The 20553-nt window shown below is 56.8% G+C and overlaps 1 protein-coding gene across 1 annotated transcript in view; it reads left to right on the top strand.

Annotated features, from left to right (window-relative positions):
* The window catches only part of ADAMTS7 (ADAM metallopeptidase with thrombospondin type 1 motif 7), a 49710-nt gene that overhangs the window by 8257 nt on the left and 20900 nt on the right, over window positions 1–20553 (top strand). Inside the window, exons 4-16 of the mRNA XM_074601038.1 lie at window positions 108–304; window positions 1482–1565; window positions 2208–2332; window positions 3370–3519; window positions 4244–4387; window positions 8102–8246; window positions 8703–8795; window positions 9685–9830; window positions 12263–12432; window positions 12673–12806; window positions 14796–14916; window positions 15455–15699; window positions 19080–19221. Coding sequence (XP_074457139.1) covers window positions 108–304; window positions 1482–1565; window positions 2208–2332; window positions 3370–3519; window positions 4244–4387; window positions 8102–8246; window positions 8703–8795; window positions 9685–9830; window positions 12263–12432; window positions 12673–12806; window positions 14796–14916; window positions 15455–15699; window positions 19080–19221 — 1896 coding nt within the window. The remainder of the gene's footprint in view (window positions 1–107; window positions 305–1481; window positions 1566–2207; window positions 2333–3369; window positions 3520–4243; window positions 4388–8101; window positions 8247–8702; window positions 8796–9684; window positions 9831–12262; window positions 12433–12672; window positions 12807–14795; window positions 14917–15454; window positions 15700–19079; window positions 19222–20553) is intronic.

Here is a 20553-nt window from a genome sequence, read left to right as displayed (position 1 = left end):
CAAAAGATTATTTCTTTGAATTAAAGAGGCCTTGATGACATTTTTCCGATGTTGCAGACATTTTTGCCAAAAAAAAACAAGTCTTTTTTCCCCCTTTGATCCCTCAGAGTCTCAGGAAAGCCTGGAGAGGTCGGAGAAGCGGAGGGAAAGATGGGAGCAGAAGCAGCACAGGAAGAGAAGAATAAAGCAGCGCTCCATCAGCAAGGAGAAGTGGGTGGAAACGCTGGTGGTGGCAGACACCAAGATGATAGAATACCACGGGAGCGAGAACATAGAGAAGTACGTGCTGACCGTGATGAACATGGTGAGTCCTGGTCCTCTCAACGGCGGAGCCGCCAGGTCCCTGGGGTTATGAGATGTAAAGACCACTGGGCTTGCCAGGACTCTTCCCTGGTGGGACCTCAGCAAACCTCTCTCCAGATAGGCTGTTCCGAGCCGCGCGTTGGCTTTTCTGCGTTGCTCAGCGCTCTGTCTGCCTTGGCAGAATGGGTCCGTGATCGAGGGCTGTTCCCTTCTCCTTCCCACTGTGGGGAGGGATAACGTGGCCTCCCAGGGAGATACCCCGAGGGCAGGGATGCTCCAGGGAGGCAGGTGGTGGGTGCTGCCTGTGGGTCTCCCCAGGCAGGTGTGCGGGCAGCTTGGGCACGGGGACACAGCTGAAGCTGAAACCACCCCGAAGCCTGCACGAGGGCCACCCACTGCCTTCTGCGTGGTAAGGAAACCTCCTGGCAGGAGGAGAGACCTGCAGGGACCTGGGAGCTTTGGCTCAGGCTCTCTCAAACTCGGGGCTGGCTGTGCCCGCAGAGGGAGCGCTCCAGGGCAGCTGCTGTCGGAGCCAATGCCAGCACTGGCCTGGTTAGCAGGAAAGATGTGAATGGTTTTCCTGGGAATGTGCCACTGAGGACAGTAAAGGGAAGGAGCACCACATTGTCGTGGTCTCCACTGGGAATCCGGGGGTGGTGGCGGTGGGTTGCTTGTGCCATAAAACAAGCAGGTGAGTCGGCGTGAGTTGGTTTAGTCTTTTCACTCTTCCGCTGCCGTAGTGGCACCTATTTGCATTTTGGAAGAGGGCTTTGGTTGCTGGCCGGAGAGGGTGGGATGGGCAGAGGACGTCAGGGTAACACCACTGGGTTTCTGGGGGCTGGTGAAGGCACCCGGAGAGCCCAGGCTGCCTTTGGGATGTTAAACACATCTATTGGGGAGTGAAAGCAGAGGTGTTCCCCTGGGCGTTTCTGGTTGAGTTTCAATGTGCTGCACAGATTATATCAATTTTAAATGGATATCATCACACTCCGAACGCTTCAGTCCAGGTCTGCATCTGGTCTTGTCGTTCATTGTGGGGAATTCCCCGAGATGTTGTCAACAACCTTCAGTAGCTTCCCCTCGAGCTCATGTTCCCCTGCAGATGTGTGGCCAGCAGCAGTGTCACGGGGCAAGGTCTTTCTTTCGGGCTTTATTTCTTTGGCTTTTGTGTGTTGCAGGTGGCGGGTCTGTTCCACCACGCCAGCATCGGGAACCCCATCAACATTGCCATAGTGCGACTCATCCTGCTGGAGAACGAAGAGGTAAAAAGAAAACACGGTGACTCACCCTCCCCTCCTGGCAGCCAGGCTGGGCCGGGGGGAGCTGGCCTTGACAGCCCGTAAGCTCCCTCTTGCGCTGTTTTCATGGCCTGGGTGAATTTGCGTAAGATAAATGCAGATGCCTGTACTTTGCTTCCTTGTCTTCTGCGTGGGCTGCAGCCCTGGTGAAGTCAAGGGGACAGCGTGGCCAGAGGAGCCACAGAGTCTCATTCTTACAATAATTTAGGATAACTCAGCATCGCCGCCGGTAGCGGAGGGAGTGAATCGCTGGTTGTTTGTGCTCCCAGCCGCAGCGGTGGCTCTCAGGGAGCTTGACGCCGCTCAGATGGGCTCCCCAGCTGCGTCCTTCTCCATCAGCCAGGACGGGATATTTTCCAGCAGTGTTTTTTAACCCCTGGTATCAGATGATTTAACATTTGGGCTGAATCACAGATGAAAAGAAAGCAGAAAAGGATTGTATTCCCACCCGGCCTACAACCTATAAATATGGAGCAATTCCATCTGGATAGCAGTTACTCCTGATTTCACTCTGATCTGTCTGAGATCGGACCCCTCCCTACTCCATCCTAAAAACCAAACAGATCTGGCAGCAATATAACAGCAGACTTTTCATTATGTTGGCAGGAGGATCTGAAAATCTCCCACCATGCAGACAACACCTTGAAAAGCTTTTGCAAATGGCAGAAGAGCATCAATGTTAAAGGAGATTCCCATCCCCTGCACCACGACGTCGCAGTCCTGCTCACAAGGTATTGCCCATGTGCTAATTTTGTGCCGTAGATGCTACGCTGGCAGCTCGAAACACGTCTGCCGGCTGCGGGCAGCGGGGCAGAGAGGCAGCCAGAGGAACAGATCCGTGGGAGCTGTTGAAATCTCAGTCTCCATGCCTGAGCCCTGGCTGGACACCTGCACATAAGATACGTAACATGAAATCTGAAGATAACCAGGTCCTAATGGCTGGAACTGGTCTCAAACCTCAGGTTTAAAGCCGGAGACAGCTCCCAGTTGACTGGCAGTTGAGGTTTCCAAACCGGGTTTTCACCGTGACCCTGTTGCCAAGCCCCAGAAGGGCTGGATCCTCCCAGGAGATGTACACAGGGATTAACTCTCCTTTTTCCCTTGGAGGCTAATGTTGGGATTGGCAGAGGAGCCTCTGAGAAGGCCTGTGACCTCCCATGAAGCTCTCAGGAATTCATGCCTCTGGCCAAGTCTATATACCTTGCAGTCAAAACGGAGTTTGATGGTTTCAGGCTGCAGCAGCTTGGCTCTTGGCAGTAGCGTGGTGGCTTGTGTGATGATTCACAACCCACAACAGTTTTATCTGCTCTAGGAAGTTTGCTTTGTAGCAGAGCTAAGGCACTTAAGGCCATGCACTTCAATGGAGTTGTTCTTCTTGGGTGGCTGGAGCTCCTCTGCCCTGGACCACAGCACCCCTGGGGTGTGCTTCCCCGAGCAGCGTAGTAATTGCTTAATTATCCCCAACATCAGCTTTATTTATACAATGGAATGAATGTAGCCAGGCTGGCTAGCAGTTCCCATTAATCAGGCTTAGTAATAAGCCGGGGATATTGGGAGAGTAAAGGGGAAAGGAAAGATCGTAAATCTTTCCATTGTGGAAAGACGTTGGATGTCTCCGTTCTCGCTTCTGTTTGGCCAGTGTCCGTGTGTCTTTCTCCATGGGCTGGGACGCGTCCCATGCTCCTTCCCGCGTCTCGCGTTGGGTCCTGCCGCTTTCAAACCCCCTCTTTGCTCTGTGTCTGTGTGTCCGTTGTCTCCGCCGCCCAAGGAAGGACATCTGCGCGGCCATGAACAGGCCCTGCGAGACCCTGGGCCTGTCCCACGTGGCGGGGATGTGCCAGCCCCACAGGAGCTGCAACATCAACGAGGACACGGGACTGCCCCTGGCCTTCACCGTGGCCCACGAGCTCGGACACAGGTACCAGCGCCTTCCTTCTCCTCCTCTCCTCTGGCCTCTGCGCTGCTCAGTCAGGGCTTGAGAAGGCATGGGTGGAACTTGGGAGAAGATTGCTGAGCGGTTCCTCGCTGGTGCAAACCTTCCTCTGCTCCTGGGGGAACTTGCCCAGGGAGTTTCATTTCAGAGTTAAGTTTTTGGTTGCCCCAGGTCCAATGAAAATCACGTAATCCAAGGCAACCTGGACAAATGGCATTTGTACATTATCCTGTGTTGCTGATGCCGAAGGTTTTGGAGAAGAGGGTTGCTCGTTAAGAAGTTTTAAAATGGGGTCTGCGTATAGAGTCAGTGACAGAATTCTGCTTGCCCGAATTTCAATTAAATTTTGACAAGATCACTTGAACGTCACAGTTTATAATAGGTATCTTTATACGATAAAACCACGTACCCAGTAAGTTTAATTAACTTGATCTTGCTCGATAGTCTCATTACTTTTTTCTTGGCTGAGTTTTCAGTAAAAAAGCCGAAATAAAAGCATGGGACAAAGTTTGGGGCAGTGTCCCTGGCATCACCAGAATGTCCCCCGTGGCCAGATTCCCCGGTGGGGGGTTAATGACCTTGTTCCCGTGGAGCTGGGACGGTTTGCCATGGCCGGCGTCGCGTGTCGTTGTGCTGGAAAGCAGAGAGGCTGCGCGGTTGTGGCGGCGTGCGGCTCACCTCTCCTTTGTGGGACTGTGCTCTTACACAGTTTTGGGATTCAGCATGATGGAAGCAGCAATGACTGTGAGCCAGTTGGGAAAAGACCTTTCATCATGTCTCCACAGCTCCTGTATGACACGTCCCCACTCACCTGGTCCCGCTGCAGCCGGGAGTACATCACACGATTCCTCGAGTAAGTCCTCCCTTCCTCTTCTTCCTCGCTGGCGGGGTGCTGGGGTGGCTCGGGGCTGGGCAGCCGGCGGTCAGCCCCAGGGATGCTTTTACCTCGCGCGGCTGCCTCCGTCCTTGCTGCGAAGGGTGGGGGTTCAAACACAAAGGCAGCGCGAGCGTCTGGGTGGTGCCACAGGGGCTGTGGCTTGAACAAATAAAGCCAGAGGCGTTTTCTTCGAGGCGCTGTGCAGTTTTCTTCGGTGCTGCGCAAGGGGCAGATGATGTTTGCTTGTAGGCAGGGAGGCATCACGTGAGGAAATGAGACCAAGCCAAATTCTTCCATGTAATTTGTTTATTTTTAGCACCCTGTGGCTGATTTTTCAGCCTGTTGTTATTAAGTTCCTAGGAACACAGCCCAGAGACTTACATTTGTCAGCCAGTGTCTTGCACTGGAGAAACATTTTCCTTCCTTGCTACAGGAAAACAATGAGAGCAGCGGCAAGAACCGGGGACGGGGAGAGCTGGGCGAGGGGCTGGCGGTTACGTGGCGGGGGGACTGCCTGGGGCTGAGCTCCCATCTCCAAATCCCAGCCCGGAACATGTGGGCTTGGCCCCCACACTGGGCGAATTATTGTTGATTTATTGGTTTTGGTGGAATGGAGCTTTCTCGTATCCCCAACGTTCTTGGCTCTCTGCTTTTAACCTTCACTTTTGGATTAAGAATTTCCTGCTTGCAGTGACCTCGGGCTGCTACGAGCTGTGACGGGGAAGAGCCAGAGCAGCTGGATGCTTCTCCAGTTGGGTTTTGGTCTCTGTGCGCCCCCCAGAAGGGGCAGCTCTTCCTTCAGAGCGGAGCAGAGGCTGGCAGGCGACTTTCAGGGGCTGCGACATCCCCCGGGCGAGGGAGAGGCGGTTGCCAGCACAGCCATGAGAGCAGCGTAATACGATGTTGGCAGGAGAAGGGGAAGGAGGGAGCCAGAAAATGAGCCCCTGCTGACCTGGGGTTGCTAGATGTGCTTGGAACAGGCCCCATGTTTTAAAAAAAAAAAAAAAGCGCGCACTCTCAGATGATGATTATTATTTTTCAAAAGATTATTATTTTACAAATGCTGTCGAACATTTAAGCATTTGAAAACGGTTCCCATCTTCGACAGTGGCTCGGCCCCGGTGCAGGTCAGGCCCGGGGTGCAGCCGGGGCTGGGGGACCCTCTTGGTGAGGCTGTGGGTCGGGGTCCACTCGGACACCCAGGGCGATGGAAGAGGTCACCTCCCCGCTGTGGCGGTGGTGCCCCCCAAGGGAATGGGCGTCCCTTGTTCAGGTTAACAAGGGAGGCGGCACAGGGCGGGAGGTGATGCTCCTGCAGCGGATGGACTGCTCTGCTGCTCCCCGCTCCAGAACCGGATGAGGCCTTTATGGTGTTCTGTGATTTTTTCCCTCTAACTCTCAGAGGAGCTGGAAGATCCTGTAAAACTCTTTGCTCTCCCCCTTCCCGGAACCTGGGGATGGCTGGTCTTCTCCAGCCCTGATGCATCGCTGGTCTGCCGGATCCCCTTTGAGCGGCTGATTCTTCCTGAACTCCAGTCCTTGCCTTTGTTTTTATTAAATTCCTTCCTGGCTTTTTGGACCCTTCCTCCAGTTCCCCGACAGCTTTTGGAATTTTAATCCTGCTCTCAAATGTATCTGCAGATCCTCCCAGCCTGCTCGCATATGGGGATTTAATCATCGGCCCATCTACTCCATCATGCAGCTCATTAACGAACAGACTGGAGGAGGCAGACACAGCGCAGACCCCTCTGCATTTTTACTGCAGAGTGTGGTTTATTGCATATCCCTGCAAAGCCAGAGGGAAACTCATGCCAATTTTTGCTGGCTCGGTAACGTGTTTTGGCCAGTTGAAGAGACCAGTAGGACGATTGTAAAATATTTAATGAAGAATTAGATTCTGAACACAGCACTGGAGAGCTGACAGCAAATCTAAATCACCCTCCGTCCTGGGACAGAGAGCTCTCCCATAAGCTGGGGTAAGGCAGAAAGTGCCTCGAGCAGATCAGAGGGCAAAGGAGGGTTGGGGGCGGTTTTGGCGTGACATGCAGGGCCCCATGTGCTGGTGCCTGAATAGGCAGTTGGTGATCTTGTCGAGAGGAGCACCAGCATCATGCACGTAGCTCATGCAGGAGCCCAGTACTTAAGCCTGGACTTTCCCCAGTAAAGATGTCATTTGTTCAATTTTTAAAGAAAATGCTCTTTTAAAGTGTTTTCCACCAGCAGGTAAAGAAAATACCTCTGGAGGCGCAATGCAGGGACTTCTCCGTGTGCCTGAAACAGGCTGCAGCACGGTCCTGCGCCCAGCCGCCGAAGCCACGCTCCATTCATCCCACTGAGCCCTCCATCGCCCGCAGCGATCCCTCCCTCCCTCCCTCCTTCCCGCCGGGCTGGGGCAGGCAGGATGCTCCCGCTGCTGGGCACCTGGGAACAGGGACTTCCCAGCCCCTGGGCTGCCGAAACCAACCTCTTCACTGATTTTTCCAGTAGGGAAGCCGCTTATAAAAACTACACATAGGTGGTATTTTAAGGGGCTGTCTCCAGCCAAGCTGTTTGCAGGCGTCTGGGGTGGACCTCGCTGGGGTGGGATGGGAAAGGGAGGAGGGGGCGCTGGTTCTGCCGGGCATCGCCCCATGGCCCTGCCGGTGCCCCAGAGCAGGAGCTCTCCCGCTGCTGGCCCTTGTTTCTGTGCTGCTGCTTTGTGTTGAAAAGGAATCTTGTTTCAAGTTCATTTAGACCCGTTCCCAATCACAACAAGCTGAAGAAATCTAATCTGCTGAGAAACCCTCACCGGACACTTTGCCTTGCTGGAAACAAGTTTGTTTAAATCAACACTGAAAGCTAAACTAGCGACAATTTCTGGTGTGTTTGTGAAGTATCGTAGCAAAAGCACTCCGAGCAGCGAGAGGCGGCCAGCAGCGTCCCTGGCGGCTCCTGCAGCCTGGCTGCCTGCCGCGGCCAGCCGTGATGGCTCAGTTTTAATATCTTTTTTTCTAAAGACGTCCTGTCCAGCACAGTTTGAGCACTGTTTGTAAGTGGCAAATACGAGGGTGAGTGCGTTTTGTTGCTGACAACCTACTTTATTTCTATTAGCAGGGCATTGACACGAGGGTCGCGCTCTCTGCGGAGGCAGTTCTGGGGTCAGCGTGATGTAGGAACGCAGGAACAGCATCTGTTTCTGAGCGATGAAATGTTTGTTCAATGAAACCCTTCACCTTGAATGGCGAAAGCGTGGTCCCGGCTGAGGACTGAGCTGGTGACCTGGTCACAAAGCTAAAATCCAGGGGATTATTCCCAGGGAACATGACATTTCTGGCTTTCCGTCAGGGGGACAGGGGCATCTCAGGGGGGAAAGGCGGAGTGAGCAAGGGACTGGCCCGGCAGCTGCACAGAGAAGCCGCTGCTGCCTTTGTCCCTTCGCCTTCCCCGTAACCCGCCGTGCCCAGGGGAGCGGGGCCATTGCTGTGGGAGCGGGCACCCACCCCGAAAAGTAGGTACCTGCACATGCCCACCCGCACGTGGAGTGGCTCCAGAGTCGGTTGGAGAGCCAGGGTCGTATCAGGTGGAAATGGTAATTGCTTCTCGTGTTGGTGGGACGCCAGTGAGCTGTTCGGTTCCTCCATCAGGAGCTGCCGGAGCGTGGTGCGGGTGTGCCGGGCCGGTGGTGATGCCGCTCTCTCCTGTCTCTTTCAGCCGGGGCTGGGGGCTGTGCCTGGACGACCCCCCTGCCCGGGAGGTGCTGGACTACCCGTTGGTGCCCCCGGGCGTCCTCTACGACGTGGGCCACCAGTGCCGGCTGCAGTACGGCCCCTACTCCACCTTCTGTGACGACATGGACGTAAGCCAGCGTCCTCCCCAACATAGCTGGGGGTCGGGCTCTTTTCCCAAGGAGCAGGTGATGGGATGAGAGGAAATGGCCTCAAGTTGCGCCAGGGGAGATTTAGGATGGATATCAGGAAAAATTTTTACACTGAAAGGGTTACCAAGCATTGGAAGAGGCTGCCCAGGGCAGTGGTGGAATCACCATCCCTGGAGGGATTTAAAAGCTGGGCAGACGTGGTGCTGAGGGACGTGGGGTAGTGATGGGCCTGGCAGTGTTGGGGTGATGGTTGGACTCGATGATCGGAAAGGTCCCTTCCAACCCAGGCAGTTCTATGATTCTAACACGAGCTTGTGTGGCTCCCAGGGGCTCTCGGGGGGCAGGGGGCTTTGCACGGGGCGATCCTCTCCCTGCAAGTTAAATCTGTGCCGATGGGTTGGCCAGTGCAGTAACCGTGTCCTGTGCTTCCCACAGAGCGTCTGCAACACGCTGTGGTGCACGGTGGGGAACACGTGCCACTCCAAGCTGGACGCTGCCGTCGACGGCACGGCCTGCGGGGAGAACAAGGTAACGGGGAGCAGCCCCCGCCGCGGCTGCGCAGGCTCCTTGTCGCGCACACAGGGGAGTTCCGCGGGCTCTGGCACCTGGGGACAGGCTCACCTCACTGCCCTCACCCTGCCCAAACACCCACCGCTGCCGGGGCCGGGCTGCCTTCAGGGAAGCTGAAAACGCCTTGAGAAGGTGAAACCCGCAGTTAATTCCCGTGGCAGGAGAGCACAAGGCGCGTTCTGCTCTCCCACTGCTGCCGTGGAGGATGCTTGTGTCCAGGACCGGCCTCCCCGCGGGGAAGGCTCCTCCCCCGGCTCCAGGGCACAGAGGGTCCAGCAGCGCCCGCAGCAGGTCGGTGGGTGCTGCACTGGGCACAGGGGGGACCATCTGCCAGCAGCCAGCTCCGGTCACCCTTGCATAGATGACGTACCAGAACAGGGTTTTCCTGCTCAAGGTAGCAGAGAACTATAGAGTTATAAACATGTCTGTAGACGCCTCTCCTCATTAGGTTCAGTGTCCTCTCCCAAAGCCTTGGCCCCGGAGCACCGGGGCTGACCTCGGGCTTAGCCAACGCTCCCTGTGAAACCCCCCCACCGTGCCTTTGTCTGTGGCCATGCCTCGCTGACCCTTCCCTCTGGGCTGAGATCGGGCTATGCATCCCCTTTTTGAAGGGTCCCGGTGGAGGTTTGGGTATGTTGCCCCAGACAAATCCTCAAACAGCCCAACATCTCTGAGTTTCACATCGCTTAGAGGTGCGCCAGGCTCTGGCAGAGCCCAGCTGACCCCCAGGCACCTCCGTGCAGGCGAAGTGTGGATTTTCATGGGGCAGTACGGATGCTGGGCTCTCAACATGAATTATTGCATCCTTAAACCTTGTTTTTTCTTCTTCTGGCCTGTCCCTTTGCAGTGGTGCTTCAACGGCGAGTGCGTGCCCGTGGGTTACCGTCCCGAGGCGATCGCCGGCGGCTGGGGCTCCTGGAGCTCGTGGGCAGCCTGCTCGCGCAGCTGCGGCGCCGGCGTGCAGAGCGCCGAGAGGCAGTGCAACACCCCCACGTAAGCAAGCCCTCGCCCCCCCAGACCTCCCCCAGAACCCAACGCTTCCCCGTAAAGCCGGGGACCATCATCCGGCCACTGTGGTCCTGCCCTTGTCTGCATTGCACGGCCAAACTGTGCCGTTACGCAGTTACCAGTCTGAGAAATGTGCTTTTGAAACACTCAGGGCATTCGTTTCACGGGGTTGTTACTCATTTCCCTGGGCAGCAAACGGGGGGACAGTTTGCTCTGTCTCCTTCCACACGTTAGTCGCTCCTGCTCCGTGCAGGCAGAGAGCGAGTGCATCAGGACTCAAACGAAGAGCAAAGGCTCCGTGCGTGTAGATGTGAAACATACCCAGTGTCCTTTAATGGCAGAAAAGAAAAACAGGTGTTCTTTGAGCCTGGTTCAGAGTTGTTTTGAAAAATCTTGCTGCTGTTTATCACCCCATTGCTTTCCATGAGCGATTTCTGATCTGTGCCCGGCCGGAGGCTGCCTCCCCCCAGCCTAACAGTGCCGCAGCCGGCGCTGGCTCTCCCCTGGAGGCGTCCGGGCACTGATGGAGGAGCAGCCTTGTCCATCCCATGGTTTCTGGGCTCCCCTGATGTCCCCTTCATCACCAAATCACTGTTGCTGTTGTATTGGATTCAGCCAGAGCCCCCGGCTCACCCAGGTGTCAGAGTGCCCTGGGACCAGGAGAGAAAAGGGCTTTGTGAGTGATTTGCCAGTGGCAGTCACTTTTCAATGGCTTGAGGAGCTCTGAAAGCTCCGGGAGCGGGGTCTCTAATGAGCCCAGATGCGCTTTCTGCCCAGCTTCTTCCTCGGGCGCGTTGTTTTTAGCACATGCTGTTGAGCTGTTTAAAGAAGCGCTGTGTAATCTCAGTCCCGGGTCAAGAGCAGGGTTTGTGTTTGACATGGGTTTTGCGGCAGAAGTGCAGTTGTAGTTTATGGAGTGTTTTAAACACAGCTGCGGGCAGGCAGGAGAGCAAGCACTGGAAAAGCAGGAGAATTTCCCCGGGCAGTTGTTTGCTTTGGCCGCTGTAGGTAAATCTTCAGCTTTGCCTTTTGGATGGAGTGAACAAATGTGAGCACTGGGCAGTCCTCCTCCCACAGGCATTTCCTCAGGGCAGGGTATGTAAACACAACCCTAAAATAATAATTAACTTTATTCTCTTCAGCAAAGTGTGCCCAGACTTAACCGATCAGAGGAAAAGTAATTTTCCTGAGGCTGTGGGGCCATGGGCCATGGAGAGTGCTGTGACCGAGGGAAAAGCAAGTGTCAGGAGACGGTGGCAATATTTTGAGAGTCTGTTGGCATCTGAGAAAAAACTATTGTTACTTTTAAAGCCCCCCTTACTTTAAAAAGTCCAGCAGCAGCTTTGCCATTCCCTTGGGTAGTAGAGGAGCAGGGTTGGCAGCTCCTCCCAGGTGAGCCCCCTGGCAGCTCATCCCAGGGATGGAGGGCAGCTCCTCCGGAGCAGCCGCAGAACGGGCACCTGGCTGTCCTGGCTCGTGGCAGCACTGGCATCTCCTCAGCCACGGTACCGGGATGGTGAAGGAGATGTTTTACCCCTGGGGAAGGGTGTCCAGCTGCAGCTGCAGGAGGTGGGATGGCTTCAGACATGAAAGCTGCCAGTGACACCCAACTTTAATAACTGCTTTTATAGTATTGTGCACCAGACCTATACAATTGGCCGTATTTCCAAGATTAAGGAGAGATTGTCAAGAGGAACAAGACCCGAGATGTAGCTAATCCGGCATGAGAGCCGTCACTCAGCAAAAGCCGCCTTTGGTCCATGGTCTCACCCTGCGCGGTCCCGTAGCACACCCCCACAGCCTCGGCAGCAGCAGGGAGCTGCTGCAGGAGGGACTTGGAGAAGGAGGACTTGGGCCATGATTTCCACGCGTTTCAAAAGCTTGCTCTGTGGAGTGGGGATGCTCTTGGGGTGGATGTTGGGTTCATAGCCAGCTTTCTTCCATGAGCACTGCACAGAGCGATGTGTGGGTTATAACTGGGAGAGCTCCCCATTGACTCCAGGTGGACTCAGGATTGATCCAACTTCACGAGATCAAACCTTAGCAGCAGGTACAAACCCACCCTCCCTTAGCTGGGAATGAGAAGGGAGTTTCCTCTTGTGTGCGGTAGGTCTTTCTTTATTTGATAGGACAGAGGATAACAGGTTTAGACTGAAAGAAGGTAGATTTAGATTAGGTATAAGGAAGATTTTTTTTTATGATGAGAGTGGTGAGCCCCTGGCCTAGGTTGCCCAGAGAAGTTGTGGATGCTCCATCCCTGGAAGTGTTCAAGGCCAGGTTGGACGGGGCTTGGAGCAACCTGACCAGGACCAGGAAGGTGTCCCTGGCAGGGGGGTTGGTCTAGGTGATCTTTAAGATCCCTTCCAACCCAAACCCTTCTGGCATTCTCTGATTTTGCCTTTTCCTCCCGTGAACAGGCCGAAGTACGGTGGCAGGTACTGCCTGGGGGAGCGGAAGCGGTTCCGGATTTGCAACGTCAGGCCGTGTCCCCCCGACAAGCCCTCCTTCCGCCAGGTCCAGTGCAGCCAGTTCAACCCCATGCTCTACAAAGGGAAACTCTACAAGTGGACGCCGGTGCCCAACAACAGTGAGTCGAGGGCAAAGCCCGCTGCGGGGTTTCTGCCTCCAGCCCCAGTAGAACCCCCGTAACACAGTCTTGCTAACAAACAGCTTGATTTTCCTGTTCGTGTCTGTAAGGTTTGCCTTGCAGCGTGTTTATGCCATATTTTAAATTATGGCTGGGCTTGCAGGGTTAATTTATGTTTTCGGAGATGGTTACGTGGCCCCCAGCTGCTCGGGTTTAGTTTCTGCCTGTTGGGTTCCCCAGTTAACCCCTGCGAGCTGCACTGCCGGCCAGAGGATGAATACTTTGCAGAAAAGCTGCGGGACGCCGTCATCGACGGGACGCCGTGCTACGAGATGAACGCCAGCCGTGACATGTGCATCAACGGCATCTGCAAGGTGGGTCCCGCGCCGGGGCCCCGTGGGGAGGGAGCCCCAGGACCCCCGTGCTCGGGAAATGCAGGTGGGCGCCGTGACCCATCCCTTAGGGGAGCCCTGTCCCCACTCCCGCACCCACCAACGGGCTGAGCTTGCTCATGGTGTCATTCACCACTCGGAAAGCTTTCCTTATTTTCCTGAGGTACACGGTACGGCCATATTTCAGCTTCTGCTGGCTTCAAGAAAATAGAGCACAAAGCCAAGGAAAAAAAGGAAGAACAGTTTCACTTGAAAATAAGGTCAAGGATATGGAAGGGAGCGTAGAGAGGATGCCCAGCCCAGCCCTGACCCCGCTGCTGGCAGCCGAGGGTCTGACCTGCAGCGATGGAGATGCCTCCCCCGGCTTGGCAGCCTCTCCCAGCGCTGGGATTTGTTCTTCCTTTGGGGTTGCTGTTTTAATTTCTTGGAAGCTCCCTACAAATGAGCTGTGACGTGTTGCAGTGTTGCTCTGGCTGCTGGCCGGGGAGGGCATCTCCCAGCACGGGAGGCACAGGAATCCGGTGGAGACGGCGCGGTCGGTGCTGTGAATCACCTGGGAGATGCTGGTGTGACTGGGGAGGCTCGGCTGAGCTGTGCCCCGGGTCCTGCAGGGGCTCTCGCTGGCAGCGAGACAGTCCCTTCATTCACACCTTCCCTTTCCCTAGGGAAGCAATCCCGATATTTAGGAGTAAATGCACACATGACATTGGATTTCTGTTAAATTAGGCGATGGGTGGCAATCTGAGCTGCTGTGGTACCCTGGCCTGTGGGGCAGATTCCCATCACAGGATGTACCAAAGCCACGCTGCTGCAAAGCCGACGGCCCTGTGTCACCAGGGACTGGCACAAGCAGGCAGGGACACGCTTGGGTCTGCCGTAGTGTGAGATAAAGGTACTCTCTGCAAGGCTTTTCCGAAAAACACGCTTTTTGGAAAAAAAAGACTTTTTGGACGGCACAAAGAGCAGCAGGAAATAGGGAAAATAATCAGTCAACAAGTTTCCTTGCGGCCTCGTATATCAAAACCATCAGTGGAAACTTCCCCCTCTCGCTGGCCGTGCTGCCGGCAGCAGCGGGCTGGGGCCCAGCGGCAACTGGAGCCTTTGAGAAGGTCCCGTTTCCTCCTGGAATAGGCTGTAAGTTACTTCAAAAGCTGCGGCGTGCCAGTGCGCAGGCTGGAGGAAGAGCGCAGGGGTCATGCTTTTTACTTGGCGCGTACAGTGGTGCGATCCAGCAGATGACGGCACCTTTACCCAGAGCTCGCTGCGCTCAAAATCCTCACCGCCGCTGAGCCTGCTGCTGGCTGCGACGCCGGAGTTAAACCTGGCTCGCTGTCACAGAAGCTAAACCGGTGCTGCTCCTGCGGGACGTGTGTGCCAGCGGCCCCTGGGCACCTCCTCGGGCAGCGAAGGCTGAAGGCTCATCGCTGGCACAGGACCCGGCAGGACCCTTCGGGGTCTTGGCTGCAGCTTTTATGGTGCAAAAATCACAGGGAGTCTCTGGCTCTGCACAGGTCGAGCGATTTGGCACGAGGTGTGCCGAATTCTTCAGCAGAATGTAAAAAAAGTTTTCGGGAAGTGTTTTGAAATAGGACGAGCAGGGCCAAGGGCCGAGGGTCTTTCCCAGCTCGGCTCAGCCCGTAACGTGTGCCAACAGGCTGTGCTGCCCAGGGATTCGGGTTGGAAAAGGGAAAAATGAGATGCGGGTTGTGCTGCTCACTGCGTGTGAACAGGATGGCAGGACCACAAGGACTTGTTAGGGAAACCCATATGGCAGCCGAGGTGTCTGTATCACCACCCATCCTGCAAAAAGACTTCAGCTGGCCCCATTCTCCCATCCCTGTTCCTTATTTCCCACCATTTAGGACCATTGCGTCTCTCCCTCGTTCCTGCCGTGCCGGCAGCCGATGGCGTGGTGCGAGGCTGGGGCGGGCAGGGGTGCAGGCGCAGGCGGCTGACGGGGCTGCCTTGCAGAACGTGGGCTGCGACTACGAGATCGACTCCAACGCGGTGGAGGACCGGTGCGGCGTCTGCCACGGGGACGGCTCCACCTGCCACACCGTCAAGAAGACCTTCGAGGACAGCGAGGGGCTGGGTAAGGGCGCTCGGCTCCATCCCCGAAACACCAGCTGCCTGTTCCACTCGGAGCCAGGCTCGCTGCTGCCGCTCACTCGCAGTGGGGTTTTTAATCCCGACTTGTTGATTTGGGTGGGGTAAGACCCGAGCGGCAGCGTGGGGAGTCGTGGCGTTGCCATTCCCCTTCTTACTCCTTGGAAGAAAAATATCCCCATACTGCTCTTTGTGTCCAAGGCCTGAAAACAAACCTGTGCATGCTGGAGCTGGTCTGGAGAGGTTTGAGGGGATTTTGTGGGTTGACAAGGACGTGTTGGAAGTGCGGTAAATGCTTTGCCAGCACCCACATGGGAAATGCGTTGCTCGGCGATGGGCTCCCCCAGCAGGGAACGCAGCTGGGCTCAGAGCAAGGTGGGGTTTGGTGCCCGCTGGTGCCTTGCAGAGGTGTAAGGGGGCACACGATGCCTGCACCTGAGGGACACCGGCACCCATCCGAGGGCATGGATCGTCTCTGCCCCATCTTTGACTCCCCCAAGACCCATGCTCAGTTCCATTCCCAGGTTACGTTGATATTGGGATTATCCCTGTGGGAGCGCGGGAGATCCGGATTGAAGAAGTCGCAGAAGCCGGGAATTTTCTGGCGCTGCGGAGCGAGGACCCGGAGAAATATTTCCTGAATGGTGGCTGGACCATCCAGTGGAATGGAGACTACAGGGTGGCGGGGACCACCTTCACCTACAAGAGGACGGGGAACTGGGAGAACCTCACCTCCCCGGGGCCCACCGTGGAGCCCGTGTGGATCCAGGTACGGTCCAGGATCTCCTGGTGGTTGGGGTGTGTGGCGGGGAGGATGGGGGGGACAGAGCTGCTGCATCTCCTGCCTTCCCGTTCGGGGCTGAGCTGCCGTGGTCCGTCCCAGCACTTCCCTGCCATCCGAGGGCTGGGGCTGTGCATCTCCTTGCTGAGAGTGTTTCTCCAGCAACCAGTGTCGGGAGCAGCCGACCACACGCTGCCGGGACAGGGAGCGTTTCCAGCCCACGCCGCTTCCAGCTGAGCCTCGTCCCCTTTGCAGCATTCCTCACAGTATTTACACAGCAGAGAGGGCGTGAGGAGAAAGAGACAATTTCCTGAGGCCTTTCCCATATCTTATCGAGAGCAGGGAAGAGCCCGCAGTGCTTCTGGCAGGGCTGGAGCAGCTGGCGGAGGCGGTAGGAGCTGGGAGCTGTCGCGGTGCCATGCGTGGTGGCAGAGGGTGGCCCACTGGCACCCTCGGCAGTGCTGCGCTCCCGCCAGCACCGTGTCCCCCTCTGCACTGCCTGATGCTGTGGCGAGGAGCTTGGACCACTGGGTCCTGCCCTGTAGTCCAAATCCGGGCGATGCTGCCCAGGGAGCTGCAGGTCCGTCTCTGCTTCCTCACGAAAGCCCTTGAGGCAGAAGGTAAAAATCCAAAGGGAACATTCGAAATCCTCCGAAACAACTAGAAATTTCACGGTTTGCTCTTTTTTGCACCTGGGAATTTCTGTAAAGGTACTCCCCTCCCCAGAATACATCGTTATTGTCCATCAGACCCCCGCGGCTTTGAGGAGGTCAGCCCCCGTCGGGGCGCGATGCTGGCTGGCTCAGCCGAGGCTCCCAGGGCAGGGGAGGGCACCCGGGACCTGTTGCTCTGCCTGCCTGGGTATGGGCAGAAGAGGTTACAGTTAACCACGTAGTCAAAAAAAAAAAAAAAAAAAGAAAAAATTAAAAAAACAAATATGCATTGCAGCGGTAAGTTTGCAGGAGGCAGAGTTGCAGACAGGAGGAGAGCATCTGCCCATCTCCAGCTCTGGCAGATGGCCTTTGTGCAGAGCAGCCTCTGGGGGAGCAGATAATGAACTTCAGGTTTATTTATTTCTGCGTGACCTGTTCAACCTCTAATGGTCCTTTTAGCTCCAGGTCAGCAGGAGAGTCTCTGTCTTTGCCCCAGAGTTGCCTCCCCAAGCTTGCGCGGCTGCCCCATGGCTGGCCCTGCTCTGAGCCCCCGGCCGCTGCCCTGGCCCCCTGGGAAGCCCCTTCTCGAGTTCCTGCATCCCACAAGCACTTTTAATCCGAGCCCAATCAGCCATCGCTAATCCCCTCCTCCGCTGCAGCAGCAGCAGCGCTGGGGTTTATCTGGAAATTGCCTTCATTTGCAAACCAATCCCACTCATTAATTTTCACCTTAGATCCATGGAAAAGAGTTGCCCGGGGGAGTACTTTTCAGCATGGCTTTGTATTTCATTGAGCTCTGCGCAGCGTTGCGGGGGTTATAGCTGTCGGTGGGGAGGGCGGTGGGAAGGCAGCGTGGTGTGGGGGACTCGGGGCCGACCCTGCGAGCTGTTCCCTGCTGCTGCCATGCCCGGCACTGCAATTCCTTCCCCCGGGAATGGCCACCAGGACGGGCAGGAGTAAGGGATCTGCCGGTTTGTGCAAAGCTGTTGGGAGACAACAGCCTCGTGCCCATGAGGCCAAGCTTTCCCCCAGAGAAGCCAGTGGGAATCATCCCATGGGCGACGGCACAGCCGGCTCCTTGTGGTGCGAAGTGTGTCGTAGAGGCAGTGAGCGCCGCGGCGGTATGTCCCACAGACCCCCAGGGGCCCCCAGCCCCGGCCGTCGTGGCTCAGCCCAGTACACCCTTCCTGAGCATCGGCCCCTCTGCAGAGGCTCTCGCGCTGGAGCCCGGCCACGCCGAGCAGCCAAAGCCTTCGCCTTCTGCGTTTCTTTCAGCAGAGGCTCAGGATGAAATGTGAGCGGGATCCTGGGCTCGCCTGCCGCCAAGTGCTGCTGTTAATGGGAGCGCTGGCGTGCTCGGCACCCGCAAATCACTTTCTGGGATTTGGAACCTAATTAAAACCTTTTGACAAAAATGTTTCAATATTCATGAAGAGGTTTTGGAAAGATGCCCTGGCTCCAGCCAAAGCTCCAAGAACAACAAAGCTCCGGCAATAATGGGAACACTTAGGCTAAGAAAAACAAGGTTAAACTCCCAGCCTTTGCCCAGCGCTGGTGCGGGAGGTGCTTTGGGCAGGATTTGTGTCAACTGCGGGAGCCGCTTCGTGCGTGTTGAGAGCAGCGGGAACCTGTTTCAAGTGGGGAGCAACTAATGAACTCCCTTCGGGCGCACGTCGCCATCAGCCATCACTGGCGTTTGCTGCCAGCAGCTCCCTCCTGTTTGCCGCAGCCCCTTTGTCCACTGCAGGAGACGGGTGTCGCGCCGGGGTGGGCGCACGCCCAGGCGCGATGCTGGGGGCACGGCAGGGTGCAGCTCCGGCATGGCCGAGCCACTCGCCTGGTGCTGCCCAGGGCACGTCGGGAGGCTGGAGGTGTGAACAGGGACTGACACGGGTAGCCGGCATTTTGAGCCGAGATGTGCTGCGGTGCTTCCCCAGGGCGGTTGCTGGAGCGGTCGCAGCTCTCTGGGACACGTGGAGGCAAGGAGATTGGATTTCTCCTTTGGAGGGCTGGACTCTTGCTGCTGTCCCCTTCCCTTCCTTCTGCCGCCATCCCAAAGGACAGTCGGAGCCTCCCTCCACTGTAACACCCCTCGCTGAGAGTTCAGGGGGGGTGATGGAGAGAGGCAGAGGTGGCTCAGCATCCTCCCGACCGGTGGCAGGGTCGCTCCTGCCCTGTGGGCTGCAGACCCCGGGCTGGGCTGGGGCCGGTGGTGGCACATTTAAAACCTCCTCCCAGCTCCCACTGCAGGGAAGGGGATGAGGATGGGGACATCTGGCCATCCTGGGCCCTTCACCGTGCTGGACCTTGAGAAGGTCCTTGGATGGGGCTGCATTTGGCAGTGGGACTGGACAGGATTAACAGGGGAATCCTTCCAGGCTCTTCATCAGGGGAGACACAAAGCCAAAGTCCTGGTGGTTCTCAGTGCTCTCTACTGTTATTTTTTATTATTACCCGACGTTTCCACAAGCCCAGCACTCTGAGCAGAAGCAGCAGGGGCAGCTCCTCTGCTCCTACCTACTTTGCCCATTTGTTAACCCTGTTTCCAAAATGGTTTTCTGCTGCTGGGGTACAGGTAACGCAGACCTGGAGAGAATGCCATCTCTATGGCCATGCTAGGCAGGTTGTTATCTCCTGAAAAGCCCTTGGGGTGCAATAGCCAGCCCCATCTGCTCCGCACTGGCCACCCCCCTGACCACCCTTGTGTCCCCACAGCTGCTGTTTCAGGAGACCAACCCTGGCGTGCGGTACCAATACACCATCCAGCGCCCGGCCGACAGCGAGAACGAGATCGAGCAGGCGGAGTTCCTCTGGCGCTTCGGCTCCTGGACCACATGCACCGCCACGTGTGGGACCGGTGAGTCCGGCTCCCGCGGGACCCCGGGGCTCGGCTGCACGCGGCGGAGGAGCGGAGCAGGCAGAGCATCCCCGTACCGTGGGGATGCCTTAGAAATTCCTGGGTCTTTGGTTTCAGAAGGTCTTGGGGGGGAAAAAAAGAGACATCTGCTGAGGTCACCACTCTCCGGTGTCCCCCCCCCCCGTGCTCGCCCGCCGGACCCTGCGCTTTATCAGCGCTTTGCTCCTTGCTTGGTGTCTTGTTACTGTGCAGGGCGTCAGGGTGATGGAGACAAAAGAGCTTTAGAGAAATGCAGGGAGTGTGGAAGGGCCGGTCTCCCGCCCGGCTGGGCCTCTCCAGGGGCGTCGTTTCCCAGGTTTTATGGAGGGCACATGGGAGGGTGCCTGGTGCGGGCAGAGCTCCGGGGTCCCACACTGCCCTGTGGTGTCAGACACTTTTTCCCCTCTCCCGCCCCACTGTGCCACCGTCTGGGCATCCCGGGGCAGCTTTTGCGGCAGCCAGTGGAGGGGGACAGTCCGGGCACGCTGCAAGGGGGGAGGCTGGGACCAGCGAGCACTTCCTTGAGAGCAGCTGCCACCGAGAGGAAGGGAATTCGAGGACGCTTGTACTTTCTAGGTAGCACAGAGTGCTGGGAGATGTTTCCTGGCTCTTCCTGGGCGATGGGTGTGGATCCCTGCCGGGAGCAGGAGGGCTGTGCTGCGGCAGGAGCTGGCGGGGTGTTTTGCATCCATTTAAGCTGGGAGCTCTTCGCTGCGGGTTTGCATGCGCCCTGCAGCGTGGGGAGTCGAGGAGGACGGGAGCTGAGGGCACTTGCTTTTGTTTAAAACCAGCTCGGCTTTGCAAGGCTTGAGCGCGTGGCTGCCCGAACAGAAGGGAGATGCAGGAGGAAACAGGGCAGGAGTCGGGTGAGGATGCTCACCCAGTCCAGCCGCAGGTGAGCCGCCGGAGGAGGGCTGAACCCCTCTCCATGGGCTGGACGATGGTGTGAGCTGAGCCGTGGGTTTGGGAGAGCTCAAGCTGAGCCTCTTCTGCGGGGGCTGACCCAGGGCCGCGGCGCCGCCGGCCCCGCGAGCTCCTGAGCCAGAGCACAACTCGGCAGCTTCAGCAGGCTCCTATCAATCTCAGCCGATGGCAGCGGTTATTATTTACAGCTCTCCCAAGTCACGGGTCAAGTACGTGTTGCAAAAAGGAGGACAAAAGCAGGCAGCGAGGGAGCGTGTGGAGGATGAGGTCATCCAGAAAAATGTTGTCCCCTGAGCACTGCAGACCCGGGGCAGGAGGCTTCGGCGGGTGATTTATCCGTCAGCTGTAGCTGCCAAAAAAAAGCTGTGC

Source organism: Larus michahellis, chromosome 9, assembly GCF_964199755.1.
Source record: "Larus michahellis chromosome 9, bLarMic1.1, whole genome shotgun sequence".
Taxonomy (NCBI): domain Eukaryota; kingdom Metazoa; phylum Chordata; class Aves; order Charadriiformes; family Laridae; genus Larus; species Larus michahellis.
This window is presented reverse-complemented; position numbering and strand designations above follow the sequence as displayed.